General features: G+C 34.1%; 2 protein-coding genes across 3 annotated transcripts in view; one reads left to right on the forward strand and one right to left on the reverse strand.

Moving 5' to 3' along the window:
• LOC115884041 (exosome component 10) overlaps positions 1-10,573 on the forward strand; it is a 34,054-nt gene extending 23,481 nt beyond the window's left edge. Inside the window, exons 12-13 of the mRNA XM_030902485.1 lie at positions 3,740-3,927; positions 10,375-10,573. Of these exons, the coding sequence (XP_030758345.1) occupies positions 3,740-3,927; positions 10,375-10,443 (257 nt within the window). The 3' untranslated portion in view covers positions 10,444-10,573. The remainder of the gene's footprint in view (positions 1-3,739; positions 3,928-10,374) is intronic.
• The window catches only part of LOC115884042 (chitinase-like protein Idgf4), a 42,977-nt gene continuing 41,325 nt past the window's right edge, over positions 10,560-12,211 (reverse strand). For both annotated transcript variants that reach the window (XM_030902486.1, XM_030902487.1), the window contains one exon: positions 10,560-10,742. In XM_030902486.1, the coding sequence (XP_030758346.1) occupies positions 10,630-10,742 (113 nt within the window). In that variant the 3' untranslated portion in view covers positions 10,560-10,629. The remainder of the gene's footprint in view (positions 10,743-12,211) is intronic.

Raw genomic sequence — 12,211 nt, forward strand, 5'->3', positions numbered from 1 at the left:
ATTTATTTCTAATAATTATAAAAATAAGATACCTGATTAATTCTTCCGAAATATTATAAAATGAGATATCACGAAAGAAATAAAGTTAATTATCTCGTTTGTTTTGGGAATTCCAAAAAAATAAAAAAAAGGGTATAGAGAATCTTTAGAGACACAGTTCAAATGTTATTTTTGAGTATACTGGTTGCTTCAAAAAATGTGGCGGATACATGTTTTTTAATGCAAAACTCCATTTTTATTTTATTTTCGATTCTGCCTAAAATTCTATAACTTTTTTTTATAAATAACGTTAGTAAGTATTTACAATTTAAAAAAAAAGTAAAATTTTATTCCTATGTTACTTAACTGTCAGTTGTTTCCGAAGTTGGACTACACAAATTTGGTAGGAGTGTTTTACAGAGATGAAAAAAAAATATATTTATATGTAAAAATACTTGCAGTTAGATGCTACACTGTGTTCAAACATTTTTTTTGGCTGATCCGATATATATATTATTATTTTTTCTAGTGATTTTACAAAACCTTTCAACATTTGTTAAGAAAGTATATTAAGTACACCTATACTCAACAGCTTGCAATCTGTTCTGAATTTTATCCTTCTTTTAATTCATTTACATTATAACAAGTTGCCATATGACAAAACAAAAATTATTTATTATTAAACATTAAGTAAAGTGATTTATTTAGTTATATGACATTCTTAATAGAAGTTGAAGGATTTTGTAAAATCTATCAGAAAGAATTATAATATATCGGGTGTTTTTCAAAAGTAGCTTGATTGATGTATTCAATTAGTTTCGGTCATTTCTTGTTTCACCGGAAATGACTACAACTTTTGGTTTTTAAATGGTACCGTCGGTATTTTTTTACTTTATTTTGCAGAATATGGCATTCTCAATAGAATAATTCAATGTCAACTTTTGACTCTTTTACTTAAAAAATAGTATTTTAAAGTTCAATCTAGTAGAGTGCCATGATAATAAACAACATGTAACCGGTCGTAAAGATAACGACAGTTTGACTCGACATACGGAGTGTGTGGTACCAAATTATTTACCAAAATTAGGTACCAAAATTTATTAGGTATCAAAAAATGCTTTTCCAAATATGCTAATGAGCCACTCTCGTTTCATTAAAAAAAATTGAGTTATGATTAAAATACGAAATGGGCATATTTCAACTGACCAGGAAAAGACACAAAAAATATTAGACGACCAAATCAATTTTTCCAAAGCTCCTTGATTAATCCTTGATTAAAAAATAATGGTTTTAACACAGCCATGACACTAGATTGAATTTTAAAATGCTATTTTTGATTTAATTGAAAATGTCAAAAGTTGACATATGATTGTTGATGTCAAAAGTTGTCATTCTATTCAGAATGTCATTTTCTATCAAATAAAGTACCGTATGATCGAATAAAAACGGCGTCAGCAATGGCTATGAAATGAAAAGCGCTGTCATTTTATATGTAAATTTATATGAGAAATGTCATCGATGTTCATTTCATAGCCATCGCTGACGCCGTTTTTATTCGATCTTACGGTATAAAAAATACCGAGGGTACCATTTAAAAATCAAATGTATACATTTCCGGTGAAACAGGAAGTGACCGAAACTAACTGAATACGAATCAATCTCGATTTATGTCATATACCTACTAACATTCCCAATTTAGTTTTTTTCTCGGAATCTGAAAAAATAAAAAAGTTATAGAGGTGAACCACTTTAAAAAAAAACACTCAGTATAGGCTGTGTCATTGAAAGAGTCTGCAGATATTTTTTTAATTTTAAATACGTAGAATTAACCATTAATATATGTTGAACACCCTGTAGCATCTGCCTTAAATATCTACATAGTATCTAATATTTTTTCTTCATCAACAAATTGAAATATTAGAAAACTAGTTTTAGGTTACACCATTATACAAGGATTATACATAAAAAAGTAATAATTTTACGCAGGATCTAAAATAAAATAGGATGTTACATTTAAAAAAAAACATTATGTTAAATCCGTCATACTTTTCAAAGTTACAGAGGTAGGTAGGTATAGTTTCATATATTTTTTAATTATCCATCTAGAAATAAAATATATACATATATACCTAATATAATAATTTAGTATTTTAACAAGGGGCCATGAAAATCAAAATAAATATAAATCCATATCCAAAAATAAAAATGTAAATAACGCTTTGAGGTAAAATTCGGTTCAAAGCAGATAAGATATTTTATTCTTTACCGAGAATTAAATTCGAAGAATTCCTAGTCCCTACTTCTTTGCCAAATTCAATAGTCTCCGCCCCATTTTACGTTTTAATTTCTGCCACCAGTTGGCAGCATCGACTTATACAGGCACATTGACTAACTATTAATATATAAACAAGGATATTACTAAACAAATCGCCATCAACAATGGATATAAGTGTTCCGTTATTGATAATATGCTAAAGAAAAAACAAAAGAAAATATTAATGAAAAATTTTTATTTCGCTAATTCTAAAGACAATAGCAATTATCGACATTTAAACTACATTCCTAATTTAACTAACAAAATATCAAATAATCTCAATAAAATAGGATGTAAAACTATTAACGTAAATAAAATAAATTTAGGTCAAATTTTATTACATAATAAAGACAAAACTAATGTCAAAAATAAGTCGGGTGTATATAGGGTGGATTGCAATGATTGTGATGCCGTGTACATAGGCCAAACAGGTAGAAATTTAGATATAAGGATTAAAGAACATGTAAAGTCTATTAATAATCTCCAGCATAGTTCTGGTCTTGCAACTCATTGTATAGTAAATAATCACAAAATTAATGAAAGCTCAATTAAGTTACTACACAGAGAAACAAAAGGCAGACGTTTAAATTACATTGAACAGTTAGAAATACTAAAATCTGTTAAAAACGAAAATAATGTTAATGACCAACAAGGATTTCTAAACACATTTTTTATTACCCCTATTGTAAATTCTCTGAACCCACCCCCATAGCAAATATATATATAGTTACAGTATAGTTAGACGATTAGTTCTTAAAAAACTCTTGAAAAAGGCCTAACAAGCCGAAACATATATGTAGAGTTAAAGTTACTCTTATTAAAAGTTTTTTGATACATCTAAAAGCGTGTTTTATTAAAATACTAATATTTTAACGATGTTTCACAAGGAACCAACCACAGCTTCAGTACTATTAAATATTTATGTAATATTCCATGATAAATCAATGTATTTTTACATTAATTTTCCATGTATTTTTACATGCGTTTTTTCAGTGTATACTAACATACCAAATATCGTTTTTTTATCTGAAAGAATAAAAAAGTTATAGGGGGTGAGCCACTTTTGAAAAACAATAGGTAAAGTGCGTCTGCTGGATCTGTGTCTATGAAAGGAATGCGGACAAAAAACATTTAAATAAACAGCAGTGTATTTTATACGTCGACTTGACGAGTATGTCACCGCAAATCGCTCCGCCCACTTATTTTATTGGCTACTTGCAAATTTGTCGAATTTTTATTGATGGGACGCGTCCTCTAATTTTTTACGAAAAACATCGAGAGAATATCGTTTCCCCTCTCACGGATACCCCGTAGCTCTAGAACGGACAGACGTACTGTATATATCGGCTCTTGGCTGACACGTCTCGAGTTCGAATCTCGGTGGAACGTACTAAGTTTTACATAAATTCGATCAAGAAAATAATTATTTCTATTTATTGTTTTTAGGCGAAGCAAGTTTTAGCGGTCAACATTTAGCCTCTAATCAAAATCAGCAACAGTCAAATAAAAAAGGAAATGTTAATAGTCCTGGTTTAAGCTCTTACGATTATTCTATGGTCGACTTCAGACAGTTTAGAGGAGGTGCCGGCCGAATTGAACCAAAAGGACAGATTAAATCAAAATATAAAGCAAGGGTAAATATTATTTTTAAAGGATGTACAAAATAAAAACCGCTATCGATTAGGCTAATAAGTGTGTGCAGTGCTGCCACTACGCAAATATAGCCTTAATGGGACGTTTTTAATGAGTTTTAAATTTCCCTCTCGATATTGTGTTGGCAACGCCAAGTAAGGAGTAGGCACCTCTGCGGTTGCAGAGGTGCCACGTTTATTTGACATTTATCAGAATTTTCTGAACGTTAATTGAGAATTGTGTCTCGTGTGTTTTGTGTTTTTTACAGCTTTTAATACCTTTATCTAGCGATTGGAAACTGTTGTTTTCAGAATATTTTCTGTAGTAGTAGTTAGTTTTTTCTTTGCAAAATTCCCAAGCAGTTAAATAGTCGGTGCCAAGAATTAATGTCATCACTGTTACCCTTACAGGTGGTTCGAGAAGTAAGTAAAACACTCGGTAAAACATAAAAATAAAGAGTTTGGTAGAAATTAGCCTAAAAATTGTTTTAAACAATAAAAAACATGTTTTGTTTAAAAATATTTCATTGCAGCACTGCCTTAAACTATTTAAAACTGTTAACAATTTAAAGTTTATTTTAGAATTTTTAATAGATCTAGATATACATTTTTCAAAAATATTTTTCTTTCTATTACAATCTGGCAACAATGCTGTCTAAAATGTACGCATGTGCTCGATGACGTGCAACGGTTTTTAATTTGTATTTCCTTTATATAAGTTTTATGTTTTTATTATCTATGACATTGCCTTACTACTCTAATTATTTATTATCCTTTTTATTGCAAATTAAAAAAAAGAACTAAAGGCAGCAGTGTGCACTAAAAAAATTGCTATCACATAATATTCAGTACGTTTACAATGTTGTTACACTGAAAAACACCCGGGCTGAACAATATTAGAGAACAACGGCAGACGGTCGAGTCGGCCTACAAACACGTAAACGTTTACGTACGCATGCGCATTTCTTATATTTTTTATTTTCTACGTATACGTGCCAGCAGCGGCCGACTCGACCGTATGCCGTTGTTCTCTATTAATTCAACGTTGGACAACGTATTGAACCGTACGATAAAAAAAACCATCAAAGATGGCTGGGGAATGACAATCGATGATAATTTTGACGTCATTACTTTGCCTGTACTCTTCTTTATTTTTTAATGGCGCTTACTGCCAGTTGGCCTTAAAAAGGTGCTAATGTATTTTTATATTGGATACAAATGATTTTAAAATTGTATAGTTGGAAGTTTATTAATAGTGGAGTGCCCAGAGACTTTTACCTCGGAATTCAATTACTGTGAATGTATATATATATATATATATATATATATATATATATATATATATATAAACGGGATTTGGTTTAAATATTTAATACTCATTTCCAACTACAGCCTATTGCTGCCTTCCCGTTACCCTACGCCACACATTTCGATTTAGAGCGTCATCAGCTTCTAGGTTACGAGCTTCCATTGCTTCCGTAACCGTTCCGTTCCAGGATTTTCTAGGTCTACCTCTCTTTCTTCTGCCCTGGGGAGCCCATTGAAAAACTCTTTTTGGCCACCTGTTCTCCGGCATACGCAGAACATGTCCAAACCATTTTGCTGGATTTTTCGATTCGATCCAGTACTGTCTCCTCCGATGCATTCATGATACGCCTGACCTCGATGTTTGTCTTTTTTTCCATCCTAGATATACCTGCACTTCTTCTAAGGTAGTCCATTTCAACAACTTGGATTTTGCGCTTCGCGTCTGCACTCAGAGTCCATAGCTCTGAACCATAGCAAAGAACTGACTCCACCAATGTTCTTCCAAGTCTCTTTTTAGTTGTTGCAGATAAGTTTCGGTCCCACCAGAGGCTGTTAAGACATCCAATAACTTGTTTTGCTCTTCTGAATTCGGGTTTGTATTTCTTCTTTGCCCAAACCCTCGTTGTTGATAGTAGCACCCAGGTATTTAAATTTGTCTACTTGTTGAATCTGGACGTTATCATTAATGAAGACTTCAAAACAAGCGTTGGAATTGACAGCCAAGTATTCGGTCTTCTTTAGACTAACCTGAAGTCCCCATTTGTTGTATTCTTGATAAAGCCTCTTAGTCATGAACTCTAGATCGTATGAGTCTTGCGCAATCACGACCTGATCGTCTGCAAAGCTCAGGGTAAATAGTGTGTTGTCCCCAATGGGTATTCCCATACCTTGACATTTCGTCTTCCATTCCTTAAGGGCTACTTCGACGTAAGCGTTGAAGATCAGGGGAGATAAGCTGCATCCTTGTCGCAACCCTTTTGTGGTGTTAATTGGATTAGATAGCCTGTGTCCCATCTTAACGTACGATTCATTTTCTTTATATAGCTCTTTTATTATCTTAAGCAAAGATCTATCTACTTCTAAGATATTCAAGACTTCCCATATCTTGCTGCGGGGAATAGAGTCGTACGCTTTCTCCAAATCAATAAATGCTAGATGGACTTCTTGATCTACTGCTATCTTTTTTTCCATCACCTGCTGCAGGACAAAAAGGTTATCTGTGCAAGATTTCCCCGGTGCGATTCCGCTTTGGTCTTCCGAGATTTTGTCACCAATACTGTCCCTGAGCCTACCCTGTAGCACCTTTCCAAAAAGTCTGCTGACCGAACTGTTAATGCTTAGGCCTCTATAACAAGTGGGGTCGTTACGATTTCCCTTTTTAAAGATGGACACTATGTGAGCCACTCGCCATTCTCGGGGTAGTTTGCTTTGCAGGCAGCACTGGTTAAATAGCTCTGCCAGACGCCAGCGCAGTCTTTGGGTTCCACACTTTAACAATTCCGCTACAATATTACCAGGACCTGGTGGCCGTCCATTTTTCATTCTTTTGAGACTTTGATGTATTTCTCTTTCGCTTATCATTAAAGTGCCTGCAAGGTTGTTCTCATCTTCTACTGCTTGGAATTCTGGTCGGTTTTCTGTCAGTAATTCTGCATAGTAGTTGCGCCATTTTTCTATATCCATTCTATTCAAGAGCTTGTCCGTTTGATTGGTTTTCATTTGTCGGATTGTTCTCCATACCTCAGTACTCCGTGCGCCCCCTATTAGGCTTTCCACTTGCTGGCACCTTCTTTCCCAAATATCTGTTTTTCCTACCTTAATGGCGGCTCGTACCTCTCTATTTTTTGCTTGTAATAACTCCAGTTAGTATCTGTTCGGTCTGAGAGCCATCTTTGATAGAATTTTTGTTTGTCATTGATTAAGGCCTTTATGCTGTCAGTTATCCAAGCTGGTTCATCTTTTTTTTTCTGCATGTTCAGTTCACCTAAAACTTCGAAAGCTACTTTTTTAATTATGGTTTTTAGGTTGGTATACTCTAGTTCTACATCGTTACAGGCTTTCACTTCCTCTAGGGCTACATCTAATCTTCTCTGGTATAACCATTTAATACTGGCATTGTGTAGTAAATGAAGCTTGTACTTAATATGCTCAGATTCTTCAGTTTCAAGTTCTTGTGATGTTGTGTATTCTATACTTTTGGCTCTGCTCTGGAAAGGTACTACTAATTCTGCAACGACCAGACGGTGGTCGGATCCACAATTTGCTCCTCTCTTAACTCTGCAGTCTTTGAATTTGAGTTTCGATATTTGTTTAGCAATCATATAATCAATTATAGATTTTTGTTGCAGAAAGGGCCTTTCTCGGGTGTATCGATGAATCAATTTGTGTGGGAAGAAGCCGTTAAGTATACGTAGACCATTCAGTTCGCAAAAGTCAATTAACCTCTCTCCAGAATCATTAAGGACGTCCTCACCGTGTTTTCCAACCACTTTACTATCTTCTTTCTTACCAATTCTTGCGTTAAGGTCTCCCATGATTAAGACTTCCTGGCTCGGTTTTATTTCTGTGAGGACTTTTGAGAGTGCAGCATAATAAGAGTCTTTTTCCGCTTGGTTTGAATCATCTGTGGGCGCATAAGTACCTATTATTACGGTTTCCAATCCGAAAATGGTCAAGGTGACAGTTACTATTCTTTCGTTGACAGCGTTGTAATTCTTGTAAAATTTAGATAATTTTTTCGCAATCAGTACCGATACTCCAGCTTGAGCTCGTTTTGCCTTATCTATCCCAGACCAGAAGTGAAGGAAGTTGTCGAGATGTTCACTTCCTCTCCCTTTCTTCTTCGTTTCAGAAAGAACAACTATATCTAGGTTGAACCTAGCCATCTCTGATGTAACTTCCGAGGTCTTGTTGACAAAGCTGTTGACATTCCAAGTTCCTATTCGCATAGTCCGTTTCGTAGCCAGTTGTCGTCGTAAAGAATATCTGTCCGAATTCCGAGGCGTGTTTAGGGTTCTTTGAGCAATTAAGTTTTTTTCCGAGTAACAGGTCGCTAGCCCGTTGCCTCAACCCCCAACCTGGAGGACCAGGGGCCTTTCTGTAGGGATGCCCATCCTTAGCCGAGAGAACCGGTTTTGAGGCGCCGGAATCTCGCCTTCGCCCTATTCCTGTTAGCTGCATAACACCCATCCATTGGATGCCATACAGTACCAGTGGTCACGCGGCTCTCATGAGCCTTCGAGGACGTAGGAAGTCTGTTTAAAGCATTTTCTAAAATTATGTAGAGTTCTACAGGGTGTCTCCAAAAAAAGTTACACATCAAAGTTATGTTTTTTGTAACGGAACACCCTATATATTAATTGATTTTTGGATTCTGGTAAAAAATAAAGGTTTGTTTCATTAGAAAAGTATATGACTAAAATGTATAGTTTTTGAAATACTCCAATCACCGGCACGAAAAATGGGCACCTTAAAACTTTGATGTATTTTAAAGGCTAATATATATTTTGTTTTAATGGGCCGATTTTGATGATTTTTTTAAGCAGTGTGTAGCCAAATTATTTGACTTTTTAGTATCTTTTTCTAAATTAAAAATGAAACTCCCCATCTGTTAATTATACAAGGGAAAATAAAATGTTGATATTTTGTTGAAAGTTTGAAAAATCCTGTGGAATATGTTAAAACAGCAAAAAATTTAAAAATAATTTTATCATCTAGATACATCCTTTCTCGATGGTTTGTTTTTTGGTTCATCTCATTTTTGGTGGATATATTCGCTTTTGAAGAAGACACTAACATTTTTTCGTAATTTTTACATTAAGACCATGCCTTTGCTTTTGGGCCTAGTCAACACATCTAGTAAGTTCTGGTCCCGAAGCAGGCCTTCTTGACATAAGATTTGCTTCATTTAATCTTCTTATAGTCCGTTAGTTAATATGTACGTTCCTTAAGCGCAATTCATTATTAATTTGAAAAGCTGGCAAACGGCGGTTTCTTAGCGATTAACTTACAATAAGTCGATCATCTCGATTAGAAGTTCTCATACGAAGGTTACTGGACATCTAGATTGACATCCTCATATATAGACGTGGTTATAATTCAAAAATCACTTAGTATACTCAGTATGTATGTCACTTAGTATACTCATACTTAGTATGGTATTAAGGTATTTTTGGAACCGGAGTTTTATAGCAAATTCACTAAGCTAAACAAATATAAACAAAAGATCTATGTTATCGTGGGGACTGTAATAAAAAACAAGAAAGAATTTATTGGGCAAACCCACAGCAAGATTAGTCATGTTTTAGTCATGTCTCATGACTAATCTTGCTGTGGGTTTGCCCAATAAATGCTTTCTTCTTTCTAAACAAATATATATATATATATATATATATATATATATATATATATATATATATATATATATATATATATATATATATATATATATATATATATATAATATAGATATATATTTGACTTACCCTGTATATCTATAAAAAATATCTTTGAAATGTGACTACCATTAAACACATATTTTGTAAAAGGTTTGGAGTGAAAATTTCAAATAGGAATCCTGATACAGAGCTTTTCCGGAATACGGAGCCATCTTGTATGTATGCATTTGTATATGTGTGTTTTTTCTAAGTACTAAAGTGAAAGCAACGAATTAAATTCCCCATCTGTTAATTAAATTTACCCATTTAAAATGGGTAAACTTTATAATATATCTTATTAACAATACAATGCAAAAAGTTTTATAAAAATTCGTTCACAGTAAATGAATTCCGAGGTTTGTATCCCATAAAGGCTTAAAGCACTCCACTATAATAATTTTTTGGAGATAGATTCGTGTGCCTGGAAACCTTCTATCTCTTTTTAATCTTTCTATAACTAATGTTAGTTTTTGGTAAGTTTTGTATCAAAATGTTTAGTAAACGACGTGTAGAGATTGACCGCGCCAATATTATCATCGATTGTCATTCTCCAGCCGTCTCTGACGCCGTTTTTTTTCGATCATACGGTTTTTATATTGCTTATATTGATATTTTAAAAACATTCGGCGCGGATGTCCTGTATTATATTTTTTATCTTCTTGAAGCTCATTTGGCTAATTATATTAAATTAATATGTTTTTTTTAGAACAAGATAAGATTAAATAAACGTGGAAATAACAAATCAGCTGTGTTTGGAAAAAAGGTTGGAATATAAGAAAATGGCTTTACTTTCCTGTATTAATTGTTGAATGCATATATTAAGATTTAAAATTTATTTTTTGTTTATAAAGACACATCTTGTTTTTTTTTCTAGAAATAAAAGATTGAAAAGATTGTTTATATAAGTTGTTTTATTTAATTATAATAACGTTTTGTAACACTAGGGGGTTTGTTTCAAAAATTATAATCCAGCGACTGCAGCCTTAAGGATGGCATATTTATCAAATCTGTCCCTGCTGCACGTTCCTCTGAAATCATCCAAGGTCAAGTCGTCAATTGCAATTCCTCCCAGTCCTGAAAAAATAGATAATTTAATCTAAGTTCTGGCACAGCCTATTTAGTAGACAGTCAGTCGGCTTACGGTCATTTACATAGCCTACTAGCAACGTTCGGCTTTTGGTCCCGATTTCCGTATGTAACAAGAGTCCATTAAATGTTACTGAACAAAGAGAGAAGAGAAAACGTTGCCAAAGGCATGAAATAAACCGAGAAACTGCACATCGCTAAGAGACGTGGAATGGGATATAGCAGCTTCGTCGCGGTCGACATGGTCGCGCCACAAAAATCATGAAATTGAAATCCTGTACTTTAGAATTCTTGGGAAGAGTACATCATAGAGGTGGAAATTCTAGTTCCTCCTTCTAGTTCCTCCTCTAGTTCCTTGAACTAGGTCTTTAGTTCACAATAGTTCCCGTCAAACATTGTACGCAACGAGACATTTGCGTATGTTAAAAACATATAGCTAAGTTTTCTTGCAGATAAAAAAATAAAATAGCAACTCAAATCAGAGTTTAAAAAACTCTATCATCAATCAATTGGAGCAAATAATACGAAAAATTGTCTTTTTCCTCATTCAAGCTTTTTGTTTTTGTCTAAAAATTCAGTTAGGTTAGTTCAGATCCGTACATAAACTAGTCTTTTATTTAGTTCCTGTAGGTCCGGATCCGATAACATACGGCTGGCACTCCCCACTCATTGGCGTAACTACAGGGGAGCCCAGGGGAGCCTCCCACTCCCAGGTACTGCTGGGCACCCCCCAGAGAAATCCTGAATTATGACTCTTGGCTACGTATTAATTTTTATTTGCTTGTGATGTAGTAAAAATGACGTTTTCTAGTTTTGTTTTAGAAAATTTGTAGGTATTTAAGTAATCTACGGGAACACGGTTTGATAACCAAGTCTATGAAATTTATTGATAGAGAAATTCATGTAAACATTTTATTCAAAAAATGTGTTTTTTAAAATTATTTTTCATTTTTAAAAAAACAAAAGCCCTAGGCCCCCCTGGGCCCAACATCAGGCCTCTCCCGGGCTCAACATCAGGCCCCCCCAGGCCCCGGCCAGGATAAATTGCTAGTTACGCTAATGTCCTCACTCCTGCCTAGTATCGGGCTACGATCGCGCTGGCTGATCCGTCGCCGTCGCATATTATTATATATCGGTTGTTACAGTCTCGATCCCGGAATAGGTCCTGAGGAACTAGTTCTTTGAGAAACAAGGAATTAGTTCCTTTCATTCCGGGGTCGGAATAGTTCATTGGAACTAATTCGTTTACGAACTACACACCTTTAGTACATCATGCGTTTAGCTTCACGATTTAATTACGTATCATTATACTTTATTTGTTTAATTATTGACAACTCGTTTTAATTTTCCTTATATATTATTAAATGCAAGTTAGAAATTAAACAACAGCTCTAAAGTCCTCAAAGAGTTGGTGCTCGAAAGTGGTCGCGCTATTAAAACTCTGAATTCAAAAATCG

This window comes from Sitophilus oryzae, unplaced genomic scaffold (assembly GCF_002938485.1).
Source record: "Sitophilus oryzae breed Bouriz unplaced genomic scaffold, Soryzae_2.0 scaffold_2008_pilon_pilon, whole genome shotgun sequence".
NCBI classification, from domain to species: domain Eukaryota; kingdom Metazoa; phylum Arthropoda; class Insecta; order Coleoptera; family Curculionidae; genus Sitophilus; species Sitophilus oryzae.